This window comes from Fistularia commersonii, chromosome 35 (genome assembly GCF_037954325.1).
Source record: "Fistularia commersonii isolate RoL2024-O1a breed Wild chromosome 35, RoL_Fcom_v1.0, whole genome shotgun sequence".
NCBI lineage: Eukaryota > Metazoa > Chordata > Actinopteri > Syngnathiformes > Fistulariidae > Fistularia > Fistularia commersonii.
Genome location: NC_141318.1, coordinates 8,788,415 through 8,803,353, shown reverse-complemented (window position 1 = coordinate 8,803,353; position 14,939 = coordinate 8,788,415). Strand labels below are relative to the sequence as shown.

The following is a 14,939-nucleotide window of genomic DNA, read 5'->3' as shown; positions in this document are numbered from 1 at the left end:
TGTTCATGTGAGTGATTATAAATGTATTCAGATTTTTGGACTTTCTCACTAAATCCCACATGATTTCTTGCAAATTTCAACATACCGGTAGTTCTTTGCTGATTTTTGCTTTTGTTTGCTTAAATGACAGACCAAACCCGAACAAAATTGAAGGTATAAAAACATTTAGAATTAATAATGAAATATTGGATACATTCTTATAATAAGCAGCGGTTTACTATGGTTGATTGATTTGTTTTTAATTTACATTATGTTCTGTTCTGTATTGCTATGTCACATGTTAAAATACATTTCGTCATGCTGTGTGACAATACTTTGTTTTACGTTACGTTACATTCAAGAATTCCTTATATCATACCTCTTAGCAGTAGATCCAAATGGGACAGTTTGATCCAACATCATAAAAGGGTGAGAGAATGCTAAAAAGCCCCTGCTTCTTCATCCGACACACGTGCGCACACTGACATGTTTAGAATCAAGTAACACATAATGAACAGGATAAAATCAGTTTTCATGGAACTTTTTTTGGTACATTTTTTTTCTAATTTTTGGAAGGAAAAACGCTAGGGGCTGGAAGCAGGTGGCGTGAAGAGGGACATTGAAGACCCCTTAAGTCCAGGAGGAACGAGCTGGATTGTTTGAATGTTTTAAAAACAAACCTGTTCAAGGTTTTCTTTGAGGGCTTAAAAAAAATCCCATAAGGAATTATTGGCGACACAGTGATGTTCCATCTTGATTCAGATCCGACTCAATTTCAAAGATGAAAACACAACCACAAAAATACTACAAATATACTCTTGCTGAAATGGTTTCTAATTTCTCTGAGGAGTTCATTCCAGGGGGCCTGCAGACAAAAAGAGTAACGATGGATGAAAAATGGATTTTCATGTTAAAACCCTGTATAGTATTACAGGCTTTCCATATCGGCATCCAGGACCTTCCAGGCGTCCTTGAGGAGGAAAGTATTCAAAACGGATCAAAACCAGGTTTGGAATCTGAGCACATTCAGAAGTCAATAGTTGGACCAAATATATCCCAATTATTATTCGGAAAATTTTAGAATTTATATTTGTTATGGTGGCACAGTAGCACAGCGGTTAGTGCTTCTGCCATACAGCACGGAGGACCCTGGTCTGATTCAAACAGGGATCCTTTCTGTGTGGAGTCATCATGTTCTCCCCATGTTTCCTCCCACGGTCCAAAATTGGGGGAAATTCAGAAAATTGCCTTGTTTGCCTCCATATGTGACTGGTGACCGGTCCAGTTCCTCTCGTCCGATGACAGCTTGGATAGCGTTCAGCATCCCCCACGATCCTAAGTGTAGAATAAGCGATCGGCCGTGGGTTTTATGTTGAGATTTTTATCTCACTCCATCATTTTTTCCAAATGAATGTTGCCCGTGTGTTTTATGTTAAAAGGTACTAGCCCGGATTTACGTTCCACCCATAGCTACCTGGTGGGCAATAGGGAGCCTTACATGACTAAGATCCTTATTTTCAGAGTTCAAATATCAGATATTTAAATATTTGGCTTGTTCAATCTGGAAAGACATTATGACACTTGACATTCAAAAAGCTATGAGACGCCTGACGTGTTGTTTCAACAGTAACACTGGCAACGAACCAACAGCTGATTAGCTCAGTAACAATAAGCTCTTTCAGGAATCAACATCGGCCCATTTGACTGACCTGCCGCCAGGTGAAAACAGGGATCTCTTGACAGAATATTCTTGAATTATTCTTACTCATTATGTTTTGGTTTTTATGGTCTTTCTTTGTAGTCTCGACAGGGAAATAGATTTGGAACAATAAGAGGCGATGTGCGACAGGGGTGAATGATACCAAGTTTGCCGTCCTGATAACACATGCTGCTTGATATTCAGCCAAGAGAAGGTCACAAGAGGAAATTTTGAAAGAGTAGATGTCTCAGCAGCAGTCCACATTGACCGTGATGATCATTAAGCCACTTTGAAAGCTATCCTGCTTAAATCAATGTATATTGTGTGTTTGGAATATCACAAAATCCCCTATAAATATGCTTCAAGTCAATTAAGATTGTTGCAGTATACTCTTGAGGATGGTTTAGACTTGGACGGGGGAAGAAAATATACTGGAAGAAGGATTCTGGGGTAAGAACAGCCAGGCAGGATACCTAGAGGAGGACAGAGGAGGAGATTTATGGATGGAGTGAAAGAGGACATGAAGTTAGTTGGTGTGGGAGAAGACAATGCAGAGAATAGGGTTGGATCGAGGCGATTGATTCACTGTGGCGACACCTGAGAGCAACTATTCTACATTAGTTGCCATCAGCAACAATTGCTGTATGATTTCCATTTGCAATTAACTTTCCATCACTATCCACTTGTGTACCTGAATCCAATACATTTAAACTTTTCTATTCCTTATAGCTTATTTTTCTGAACTTTATATATTGTACTGTGTCTAGTTTGTGTGAGAGAGAAGGATACAGAGAACATGGTTAGATGGAGAAGGTCGATTCGCTGCGGAAGGAAAGAAAAGGAAAAGAAGTATATAGAGACCTTTGACGCCTACCAGTGGTAGCAAAGGCATATGACACCAACCGATGTTTAAAAAAAAATTAAAAGAGCGCTATAACTGTGGCAGAGCAGACAAGATAACAAAAATCATGTAACTTTCTCCTTTTCACCAACTGTTTCGTGAAATTGATGTAATAAAAACAAGCAGAGAAAAACACACAAGGATAATTGTGTTTCGAATATGTATGCCTGTTTTCTTCAATGAGCTGTATCTCTCAATTCATTCTGGGCAAACATACAGTGTCCAAAGTACCCCTAATATAATGTTAACTAAAGTTTCCAAACACATTTTCCAATTTCATGTTAAACTTCAAATGGTTGATTTCAGTAACATGACTCCTTACTTGGACAAATGGGAATGGGCTTCCATCTAGTGGCCACACTAAAAAAAATAATAAAAAATAAAAATAAAATAAATAATGATTGAGTGAATAAAATGAAGGCAAATCCTAAAGCTCACGGATCGTCCGAGTTACTGCGCAACATCCTTGCGCTCACTCGGAAAAACACAACCACATGTTTCCCGGCGGCAAATGGACACATGCCTGCATCAAACAAGCAGAAAGAAACTCTTTACCGGATTTTCAAAATAAAATACCCCGTTATAATTCAACATTGAAAAAATACATCACTTAAAAATGATTTGATCAGTGTCAATGTTTAACGATTAAGACTAATGTTTATAACATTTTTTAGCTGAACATATTAAAATATGAATATATTTATGGTCGCCTATGAGACTTCTTTTCTCGTATGATAAGATTCATAATATTAATATTACTATTAACTCCTGGAGATGAGTTGTTGATGAGTAAGAAAGCACACTCACATCAAGTGCACGATAAAGAAGGGTTAAGAATAAAGTTCTACACAGAAAGATACGGTAAAACACAAAATGAGTAACTGGGAAAATATATGTGATTTTCCTCACATGTAGAGAAGTTGATGATAATATATAATTATCTTAGTTTAGAGATATTTTAATGGAACATCTAGTTCCATACATTTTGTAAACCCTGAGTTGGGAGGGAGTTTTTTTGTTGTTGTGCTTTTACTTTAACATCTAAAACCGGAAACAGTTGGGTAGAATGAAGTAGCATTGAGACCTGGTACACGTTTCTAAGGTACGTTTTCACGTGGACTAACGAGCGCCACAAATGCAGGTAATCGAATTATCTATCAAGTTATTTCCTTTTTTTGCATCATTTGAAAATATGTCCCCCTTCATTGTCCATGCTAGCTGTTACCTTACTGTCGTAGCTCCAAGGTAACACTGTTGGCCCCAGCTAGCTAGTTTGCTAATTGAGTTAGCCGGTAGCATAGCCCGAAACTGCAAACACCTTTTTTGAAGTGTTGTCAATGTAATTGACCTAGTTGTGTTTTTCCTGTCTAACGATTTATCAATGATATAGGGAAGTGCTCAACGTTAAATGTCGTGGTAAGATTGCCTTGCAATCCGTATAACCTGGTTGTCATGCGAATTGAAAACAGTTACAGACGCGCTGGGAAGCAAACGTCGGTCATACATTACTCATTTGTGTCCACAAATCAAAATAAACTTCTCAAACATCACAGAAAGTTTAGTGTGGGGCGTTCATCCTAAAAGACACTTATTCCACTACGCGTACTTTTGAAACTGAACCCCAGTCCATTCAGAAAGCCTTCTAATACCCATTCATTCATTATCACTCGGGGTCATAGCTGCGGCGTGCACTATGGACCCGCCGCCAGTCAATACAGGCGCCGTAAATAGACACCAACAACTATTTACTTTCTCATTCATTACATTTTCCTTCATAACACAGTGCAGACCGGTCAGTTTGTACAGGTCAGTAAAGCCATCTTTAGATTATCAACAGCGCCATCTGGTGATAAGACTTGAAACATTATGGACTTCAAATTGTGTTTAGATTCCGGTTATTTTTTGGTTTATCCATTGCTTTCAGGTACCCTAATAGAAAAATCACATGTATCGCCAAACAGAATATACATGAGGAATCTTTTGACAAGCTGCCTGTACAGTCCATGATATTGAATAAGTAATAGTGTTCAGGGTGATGGATGCGGAAGGTTAACTGTATGGGATATTAAACCATGAATTAAATGCCCAGTCAATGTGTAGAAAATGCCATAACCTTATACAGTTATTGAGACTTCAAAGATCCAAGTATTTTAATTAAAATGTACTAAAATATAACAGACTCAACTTTTTGCCCCAATGGCTACGATTCAAGCAGGTAACCACTATTATGCCCACCACTGTGCACTAAACATTTTCATATTATTGCTCCTCTTTATCATTGGTCCTCCTTGTTTACCCTATAAGGTTGAACATCTTGAAAGTGAAGGTCTGGCCCTGCAAGGTTGCTGAAACTTGGTCAAAATAATCACTCACTGCATCCAACAGTAGATCACAATACATCTTTGTATCAATAATGAACACTCTTTGCATTTCAAAAAATGAATATTTTCAAGAAAAGTGCAAGAGTTTATAGACATTGTAGCGAGTAGCAGTGCTGAATGTTTGAAAGTTCTGCAAGTCATGGTACTCATAAAAACCTAGGATACAAAAAGTGGCAGTTCTGTAGTCGCCCCCGAGATCATGACACTCCTCAGGGAGGTGTTTTGTTTGCTCTTAAATATTCCTACGCTATCTCATGTTCTTGCCATGTTTTGGCATAGCAGAATGCGTTGAAGTATTTGTAAGCCTGACTGTGATGACGGTCGAATTAGTTTAACATGTAATGCGGTCACAACAACAAGGACCCATGGGCAGTTTAATGATCTGCGGTCTGTATCCTCCTTTTGTGGTGTCTTCCCTCATTTGAGAGCTCATGCAGTCGCCGGGATGCAGGAGTGACAAAAAACCAGAGCCCTTTTGAGTCCACTCAATTTACCAGCCACTGGCTTGCCATAATATCATCAATAATTCAAGTCCAACCAATAGTGAAATAAAATAACGGAATTCATAATGCATGTTCCTTCATTAGACTTTCTGTTTCTGGCCTTTTGAGATAAATTTGTTTTTTATTTTCTTTTTTTTTTTAAATCTGCTTCTATGCATACACACACCGCTGCTGTAAACAAAAAGCAGCAGGCCCTCAAAGGTTAAACCTGTGTTTCAGATGGCGGCAAATGGACAGATGTCATTTGTACTCAAGGCTGAGGAAGAGGAGATGGAGGTTAGTACGACCTTCCAGCTGCAAGATGGAGAAGAGACCCCAGGCAGTGCGGACGCTTTACCAGACACAGCGGTGCAGCAGCTGGAGGAAACTACAGACACACACACAGAGTCAACAACAGTCGCAGCATCTCTAGCCAGCGTGTGTAAGACGGAGGAATGTGAGGATTCTGATGATTCTGACAGGTATCTTTGCACACAGAGACGCAGATTGTCACACAAAAATGTGGTCTTAAGTGCTCCCTCTCATTGTCAGTGACAGCTCCTCATCGTCCTCTTCCTCCTCTTCGTCTTCCTCCTCCTCTTCCTGCTCCACTCCGACTGCCCATCTCTTTGAGGAAGAGGATGACGAGGGTTTCAGCCAACCAGCACCTGTCAAAACCAAAGATGAAGTCCTACTGGAGGTCAGGCTGCAATTCCAAATCCCAGTGTGTTTTCCCAGGGTTGTCTTTGTTACTGGGGGAAGAAAAGAAATTAAGCTGACGGCCATTCTCCTGTTTTGATGAATGTAGTTGATTGTGGCAGCTGTCATCGCATTGCAGGAATTAAAATTTCATTTATGGTTTGTGAAACGTCTTGGCTAAGATGATGATTACCTGCAGCATTGTACCAATGAGCTTGTTGCCAGACTTTTCACCTGAAGGAACTTCATGAAGAATGCCAAAAAAAATGCTGAATTAATTTAGTTGCAATTTTTCACAGGTCTCTTCAAATATTTCCAGTCTTTCAATGTAAGATCCCCAGTCTTCATAAAAATCAGTCTAAGCTTCATCTAAGCTGTGACTTATAAACTTGTCTTGAGATGTGGGCGGGTGTGATATGATAGTTTTAGACAAGTCTTTTACAAACTTGTCAGTCTTTAGATGTATGGGTAGCATTAGTCTCCATTAGTTACTTTCAGATTGCGTACCCTGCCTCTCATGGCAGCTGGTCTAGGCTTCAGTATCTCCCGTGACATGATAGATGGTAACTCTGACTTACAGTCACTTAGTTGACCATTTAATTTGAAATTTTGGACAATAATCAGACACCACCAAATGCAGAAACCGATCACATGTCACTTGAGTTAGGTTGTGGAAAGCAGATGAACATCCCTTTTTATCCATGAGCAGGACCTGCCAGCTGTGGAGGAGGTGTGTGTGAAGCTGCCAGAGGATGCAGAGCTGAGGCCCTTAGGAACAGTGTCCAGTATCATCCAGCAGCTGGGTAAATAACACACACAGACACTTTGTCTCGTCAGAAGGCAGAGCAGGAGCAAGTGGTAACTGAGAGCTCTTGTATCTGCAGTTGTTATCCAGTCTTTGAAAGACACGCCCCCTCTGAATGAAGACAGCATCATCTTTCGATCTGATGGGCTGGCTCTGGGCAAGGTGGGCGGACATTAGCGCTAGTTCCACATGTGAGAGTTTTCGTGACACCTGCTACGCTAGCTGCAATTCCATTTCGTCCCTCTGCCTTTCCTTCAGGTGTTCGAGGTGTTCGGTCCGGTGTCCTGTCCATTGTATATTCTACGCTTCAATTCGCAAGACCAGATCAGCAACAAGTGTCTGACAGAGGGGCAGACTGTGCATTACGCACCAGACATGAAGGAATACACAGGATACATTCTCACTCAGCAACTTAAACTGTGAGTGCGCGCGCACATTCACACACATCACTGTCGGCAGCAGTGGAAATGGTGTCACTTGATTTAGAATTGATGTGAATTCAGTGTATAAAAAATTCCAATGGTATCTTTGGCACGGTCATAAGAATTGTTTTTTATGAAAAATGCGCAATTGACTCAGTTAAATCAAACATCAGTGTGTTGTGAAATCTTCAGCTTGAGTATATAACAAAGGATTCTGTCTTTAGTAGCGAAAAAGGGACACAATTGTTGAGTCAGAAACCTTTGAAAGAGGAAACCAAACAGTCATCAGTTTCAGTGAATGTTTTAATGCAAATAAAGGGGTACCGTCCGGAATTTGAAATTTAAGTTTCTTTGGACAGACGAAAGCTAGATACCCGGATGGTGGGAACAGAGGCCTCCGTCGATGAAAAGGGACGCTCAAACACGATGGAGAGAGTAGAATCCATGGATATGTTTGGCTGTCGTGGAAGTTTGCTGACAAGTATTGATAGCGGAATCCAATGACTATGAGAAAAAAAACCGTACATATAATTTCTAAAATCAAAATATCATTTGTCCCATTGTGCAGCAAGAGTCCGATTGATCACTTCTCATTTGTCAATCACTGGACTTAATCTGAGGTTAAAGCACAAAAGAGTTTATGAAACCTTTAATAAACAGATTCAACCCTTCAGTCACGTCTCAATACCTCATCTGAGTGTTATGGCAGCAAACTGCTGTAAAATCAACAACAGTGTCTGTTTGCAATTGTATCCTGGCCAAAGTTATGAATGTGCGATGTAACAGCCGGCATTACATTATAAACTAATCCTTGTGTGATGACGTTGCCTGCATTCCCATGAAAGTCTTGTTCATTGTGTTATTTTTCTGCAGTTTAAGAGGATCTGATGCATCGTGGAAAAACGATCAAGAACCACCGGAGGAGGTAAGATTTATAGCCGAGATTAAAACCGGATCTAAGCTGCGTCTGTACTTTCCTGTCCTCCTCTGTCCTCTGAGTCAAGTACTCCCATCAACTTACATGTTGCGTGCTGTTAAAAAGAATTACTATTTCATTGCTTGGTCGGCTGTTAACTGGCCTGGTGACCAGGTAGGGCACTTTGGGGAAATATTCATTGAAACACTCAATTCAAAGATTTTATGTTTCTGAACTTGAACAGCATCTTCTCTGGGATTTTCTAGGCTTTGGATTACAGTGATGATGAGAAAGAGCAGGAGGCAAAGAAGAAGGCAAAGAACTCCAGAAAGAAGGATAATAACGGTGCAGGTAAGAGTGGCCTCTCAAGCCCAGTCCCTTCTTGATCCTTCCAAGCCAAAGTTTGATTTCAGAGGGTTTTTAAATAATGGCCACAGACCTGGAGTCACAAAAACAGGTTGGAACAGCCGGAGTAACCGACCGTGTGGCGCTGTGGTGATGCGTGTAATCACATGCTGTGATACTAGCAATTATTGTTTGTTTTTTTTTAAATGTTTATTATATTAGCAAATGAACCATCCAGGTCTTGAAAAGTCTTTCCCCTCATTACAGTCCCCGTTAACCTTGCTGGAAAAAATATTTTATCATCCGTGTTCTCGCCCTCAGATAACTACACCCACCCGAAGACCAGCAATCCGCAGCCGGAGCCGCATCAGCGTGATGTCAGGGGTTTCCAGCCCAGGCACATATTCACTCACCAGAACCCCAGGAACAAACACCCATCGTTCCGACACACACTCCCGCCCCCCCAACACGCACATTTCCCTCCAGTGTATCCCCCACCCCCCTGCCTGTATCCTCCCCATCCTCCACCCCCACCCGGCTTCTCCATGTACCCCCATCCTCCTCCTTCCTTTTTCAACCCGGCCTTCTCCTCTCCCTTCTGGCTGCAAAACTCTGTCCCTTTCTCTGACCTGCCCCCTCCTCCTCCTCCCCCGCCACCTCCTCCACCACCCTCCCTGTGACACTCAGCATCCCCTGGTTTATTTTGTGTCCATCACTCATTTTATCGACTGTCAAGAGTGGACAGCTGCGGCTGACACTGTCTACACAGCAGGAAGGTAGTGCACGATTCACATCGCACATTCAGCACACAGATTCCAAGCAGGTTTTTATTTGAACTGTTTTGCATTATCTAGAACTGCCCTGTTTTTCACAAAAGTCAAAAGTTTTAATTTGATTTTTTTTTTCCCACCCAAGTAGTAATACATTTTTGATGAGCCACTGTGTTTTAATTTCAGATCATCCCCTGTTCCCTGTTTTTTAAATATAGGTTAAACCTCTAAACAACAGGCAGTAGGATCCACACCCCCAGAAGTCCTAAGAAAAATCACTTTTAAGTGGGGATTCAGGGCATGGATAAACTTTTTTTAAGGGGGGTATATAATATCAAGATGGTAAAGATCGTCTTGTGGACTTTGGACCAATTACTTTGAGACATGTATTCAGAGCTAATCATCACAACTAACTGTAAAGATTTTACTCTACGTATGGATGAAAAGTTAACCTTTTGGATGAAGTTTCTTGCGTTTTAAGTCCAATCTGGATTTGATACTTAAAAAAGTCTCATCGTGCCTGAAAGACATATCACACGTTCCCCAGGCATGGCCGCCCCTCTGGGTTCCTAAATCCAGCGGCGAGCATCACTGGTTCAGTCTCTGCACTGTTTCAAATGTTGTAGGTCACTGTGGAGAAACAAGTAACCATGAATCACTGTGTGATAGAAATGCCTTCACATTTGGACTGAGAGCTGTTAATGAGTCTTTGTATTTCTGTTGTTTCAAATGAAAAAGGGAAGCCTTGTAAACGGTTTGCACCCTGTAATGAACACGCACGTGTGCGTGTGCGCGCGTGCGTGTGTGTGTGTAACAGGATGTTTTCTCACAAACTAATCCATCTTGGGCCACAATGTTCACCGCTTTGTGGAGACATTAAATCATCTATTTAAAAGAATAGTTTTTAAGCAGCGAGTTATTTCTTTTTTACTTTAACACTTTTTCACTGTTTTTCATCAGACCATTCTTAAGTGACTTCCATCTCGCTAAAAGTCACAGAACATATTTAATACAGCTCTTAAATTAAATATCATTCATTGAATATAATCCTCTACATCTTATGTCTAAAATAATTTTTCAATTGTAAATAATTTATCAATAACTTTCACTTTGAAGTAGCACTTGTTCTTCAAAGGTTGGTGGTGGTGCACACCCCCGTCATATAACAAGAATAAAGTTTATATTAAAATGAATGAACTGTCCAAAGAAATGAGTATAGCATTTCCAAGTGTCTTCGGGTGAAACCACAACTTCCAGCTACTTTCTTCCATGAGGCTGGTTATGAAACTATTCTCCGGACAATTCCCAATAGCCCTAACATATTACACTGGTGTATTATGTTCATTGCATGTTATTGAAATTGTGCAAATAGTTGTAAAAATGCATATGGCCATTATGAGATCATTTTTAGTGATGCAATGATGCCAAAATGACAAAGAGTTTTTTAGCAGCCAAATCAAATATGGAGTCTCCGTCATTCACATGATATAAAAATTTGGGATAATCACTACCTGTAAATGTTCCCATGACAGATTTAGAGCTACACGAAGCTAAAAAAAAATACATATTTGTAAAAAAGAAGTCAGTATTAAGTTTACTGCAAAATTAAAAAGAATTACTTTGAATCATGATTTTGTGATTATTCGTATTGTATCACTATTCTAACACTATGCAATTTTATATTTATGTACTCTGCAATAGTTATATTCTGAATTTGCATGTTTCCAATTTTCTTTTTGCATAATATAATCGAAGTCAGAATATATTTATCTTTTCAAATTGCTCTTAGAATATTACTGTTTATTTTCTTTTCATTTTTTTGCGCTAACTAGTCGTTCTACCCAATAGTAGAATCAGTACACAATGGTTGTGTCACTGCTTGTAGTGTGTTCCTCATGTCAAACGGTATAAAGACATGCTGCAGGTCAAGACTTCCTCTGGCAAGAGACTAAAAAGACTCAAAGTGAAGTTCTTGCTGTTCAAAACCACCTGGAAAACTATAACGTCCACGCTCGTTGCCATGGCTGTGGTTTTTGACTCCCAGGAGTCCCAAGTCAACTTTGAGGTCGGGGAATATGAGGAATTTCCTCAATCCGACCAGGAGGGCACAGCATCGAAAAGACCATTTGAAGTCGGTGAATATCAGCAATTTCCCATATCTGAAAAGGAAACATCAAAAGACCAGTCTCCAGATCCACGTGCGTAATCTAAATATTTTGGTTTTGTTCTGCAGCTCTTCAAAATCTGCAGATGGGATTTTCCTTGTACTTGTACCAGACTTTATTTTTTCTTGTGTTATTTTTCCTTGTGTGTTTTGCAGGGTTAAAGTACTTCCGTTGGATGGTGCTGGCCTTTTGCCTGATATGTGTCCTCCAAGTTATTCTCAACATCTCTCTGAGACTCACCTTGAACCAAGACAAGCACAAAGGTTGATCTTTGCGTGAACGTCCCTCGATGGCTGCCAAATACCAAGTATAAATCCTGTACTTGGTATTTTTCCAGCATCTGGGAATTACTTTCAAGTACCTATCATAGCCGTCACTAGCTTTAGTATGTCCGTGGAATCATTTACAGCAGTAAGGATGAAATTCTTGAGATGTCACATAAAGGACAGAATTGTCTAAATTTTAAATGAGATGAATTTTAAATATGTTCCTAAAAAGCTTAAATAGCTATGATGTGTTTTTAAGGATTAATGAACTTCAGGCTGTTACAGCAGTGCACTGGATAGAACAATTGACTTACACTAACAGGTTTCTTGTCATGGAAATGTGACAAGATGATTCAACAGAAGAGAAGTGTAATGTGTTTATTATACGGCAGAGGGCTCAGTTACACAGCAGCCCCCCCATGGAAATAGTATATTCTAAAATTTTGTAGCTTTCTGCATGAAATGGTCATAAATTGTGATTGGTTCTTAATATTGCAAATACAATATGCCTGACAAATAAATTCAAATTATTCATGTCTTAGTTGAACACACTCGACATGCAAATTGGTTTGCAAAAAAGCAAGCAAACCCTTGGAATCAATAACTGCACTGGATGAATTTTAGCCCATTCCTCCCAGCAGATCTGTTTAAGCTCTATCACCTTCTTTGGATGTCTCTTTAAGTCACTCCATAACATCTTTGTTGGGTCTGGGTTCTGACTTTGCTACTCCAAAGAGTGGATTTTGGTATTCTAAAGCCATTGTGTTGTAGACTTGCTCTACTCGTTTTGTCTCACTGTCCTGTTGCATCACTTGGCTTCTACAGTTTCAGATGTCATGGTGATGATTATTTTTCATCCCACACACAGTGCTGCAATTATTTTCCCAATGGTTCAGTCTTAGTTTCAATACACCACAAAACAATTTGTCAATGCCGTTGTGGAGCGTCAACATGCTCTTTTTGCAAACTTTAGACATGTAGCAATGTTCTTTTTAGCTTCCTTAGTGGTGTCCTAATGTCGACACCCCTGCTCGTCTGATGTTTCTGTGTTCTGTCGGCAAGAGTGCAGATGTGCTAATCAGCAATTCTTTAATCTAGGTGCAATAAGCATATTGTCTTTGAGAGGAGCAAACGCAAATAGTCTTAGTAGTCTTTATCAGTTAAAGTAGCTCTCATCCACACTTTAACAAATTTTCTGAATAAGATATGCTTGTACCGGACTCCAAATGGCTTTTTTGAGATCATTAACTCAAGGTTTCACATTCTTTTTCCACTAGTGCAATAGCACTTTTATCAATATCCTTAATAATTGCATGACAAATAATCAATTTTATGTTATTGCCTTTAATATACTGTGGTGAAATAATTTTGCCTTTATGATGAATTAATTCGGAAACCTATGACATTCCAAAAAGTCCACAGGTGTTTTCTTATTCTAGCAGAGAGGACGTTGGAGGAGGAGGTGCAAGACAGAATAAGCATTCTGCAACTGTATACCAGCCAAAATTGGGAACTCCTTACATGGTCGCCTTTGCACCAACAGCTTGTTCTCTGATTTGGTTTGGTTTTTTCTACTGTGTTTTTTACATCCAGTACAGGCGAGTTCTAGGTTTATAGATGATAGATAGTGCAGATAGTATCAGCTCTTCATTGCAACATTCTAATAGTATTGACTCCACCCACCTACTCCCCAGCATGCAGGAAAAGTGATATTGATAAAGAACAAATGAATGTAATAATCTTAAAAATCCATATACAAATGCATTGCACATGTGCCAGTGAATATTGTAATAAAATGAAAGGATATAACAGACGTTTCTAATAAAGAATGAAAAAAAGCTGTTTTGTGAAATTTGAGGTTTGTTGCTCAACCCCCTGGCCAGTCTCTCCTGTCGTGTTGATTCATGGTCCGTGTTTTTGCACAATACCATGTTCTCATATCTTTTTTTGGCATTTCATGTTTTCTCTGTTGAGGCGAGGAAGAGGAGTCCTGCCCACCAGACTGGATAATGTTCAACTCAAGCTGTTACTACTTTTCCAAGCAGAGGAAGAACTGGGACGACAGCAGGCAGGAGTGTAAGCGAAGAGACGCCGACCTGGCCATCATTGGCAGCAGGGAGGAGCAGGTACATTTTTTGAAAAGTGCTTTTAAAAGTACGTATAATTTTTAAAAATGTAGGTACTGGAAAAAAAAGAACATTTTCTGATTGTCATAGGAAATCACTGACTTCCACTGATTCCAATGACATTGGCAGTGATGTTTTTCGATTTGTTTTAATTTTCAATCCTTCGAAGACACCTAGTTTATTCACGATCAATTACCGCTCTCTACAAGAACAAATAAAACACTTGGGCGAACTGTGTGACGCTTCGCTGCCTCATAAGACATTTTAGGTTGATTATGAGTGGGAATTTTTATTCACGTAAATGCAAAATGATTTAAATGTCTAAACGGTACAGTGCATCTATTTTAAGATGATGAGCAGGATGTGGTGTGTCACAGGATTTGATCTTGAAGGTCACAGTGGCAGCCTGGGTGGGGATGACCGACAGGGCGATGGAAGGGAAGTGGATCTGGGTGGATGGAACGCCGGTCGACATGGACAGGTGAGGCTCGGTCGCCATTCGAAATAACTTTTAGAAGCCAAATTCCATCTGGCCAGCGATTTAACAGTGCACGTGGTTGATGCCAAATCCCGCTGTGTCTGCAGGTTACTGTGGGCGCCGGGACAGCCGGACGGAGCTTTTAGAGGAGAAGACTGCGGGGATATCCGGAACATGAACCAATTTGTTGGCTTGAATGACCTTAACTGTGGCGTTAGAAACCAATGGATATGTGAGAAAGCACCACGGGTTATAAGCGAAGAAATACCAAAATAAAAGAATATGTGAACACAAAACTCCACAATAGATATGGTCTTTATCTTACTTAGTGCAACAATATAACATGCATAGTAAGTCTCTTTGATTATGCGTTTTCTCATTGTCTAGACAACTTATCTTGCTTGAGCAAATCCCAGCTGACGTGTGTGTGTGTGTGTGTGTGTGTGTGTGTGTGTGTGTGTGTGTGTGTGTGTGTGTGTGTGTGTGTGTGTGTGTGTGTGTGTGT

The 14,939-nt window shown here is 40.0% G+C and overlaps 2 protein-coding genes across 3 annotated transcripts; both read left to right on the top strand.

The window, feature by feature from the left end:
* Positions 1-3,643: 3,643 nt before the first annotated feature.
* On the top strand, positions 3,644-10,297 carry naf1 (nuclear assembly factor 1 homolog (S. cerevisiae)). Of its 2 annotated transcripts, none has more exons than XM_086142423.1 (9): positions 3,644-3,720; positions 5,683-5,924; positions 5,995-6,142; positions 6,851-6,944; positions 7,026-7,108; positions 7,205-7,365; positions 8,242-8,293; positions 8,551-8,635; positions 8,951-10,297. In XM_086142423.1, the coding sequence occupies exons 1-9, from the start codon at positions 3,715-3,717 to the stop codon at positions 9,307-9,309; spliced, it is 1,230 nt and encodes a 409-aa protein (XP_085998549.1). In that variant the 5' UTR covers positions 3,644-3,714; the 3' UTR covers positions 9,310-10,297. The 2 variants fall into 2 exon arrangements, with proteins under 2 accessions (XP_085998549.1, XP_085998550.1); XM_086142424.1 differs by having other exon boundaries at positions 3,645-3,681.
* Positions 10,298-11,344: 1,047 nt separating this feature from the next.
* On the top strand, positions 11,345-14,730 carry LOC147214084 (CD209 antigen-like protein C). Its single transcript, XM_086142772.1, has 5 exons — positions 11,345-11,597; positions 11,720-11,827; positions 13,805-13,956; positions 14,334-14,437; positions 14,542-14,730. The coding sequence occupies exons 1-5, from the start codon at positions 11,420-11,422 to the stop codon at positions 14,708-14,710; spliced, it is 711 nt and encodes a 236-aa protein (XP_085998898.1). The 5' UTR covers positions 11,345-11,419; the 3' UTR covers positions 14,711-14,730.
* The last annotated feature ends 209 nt before the right edge of the window (positions 14,731-14,939 follow it).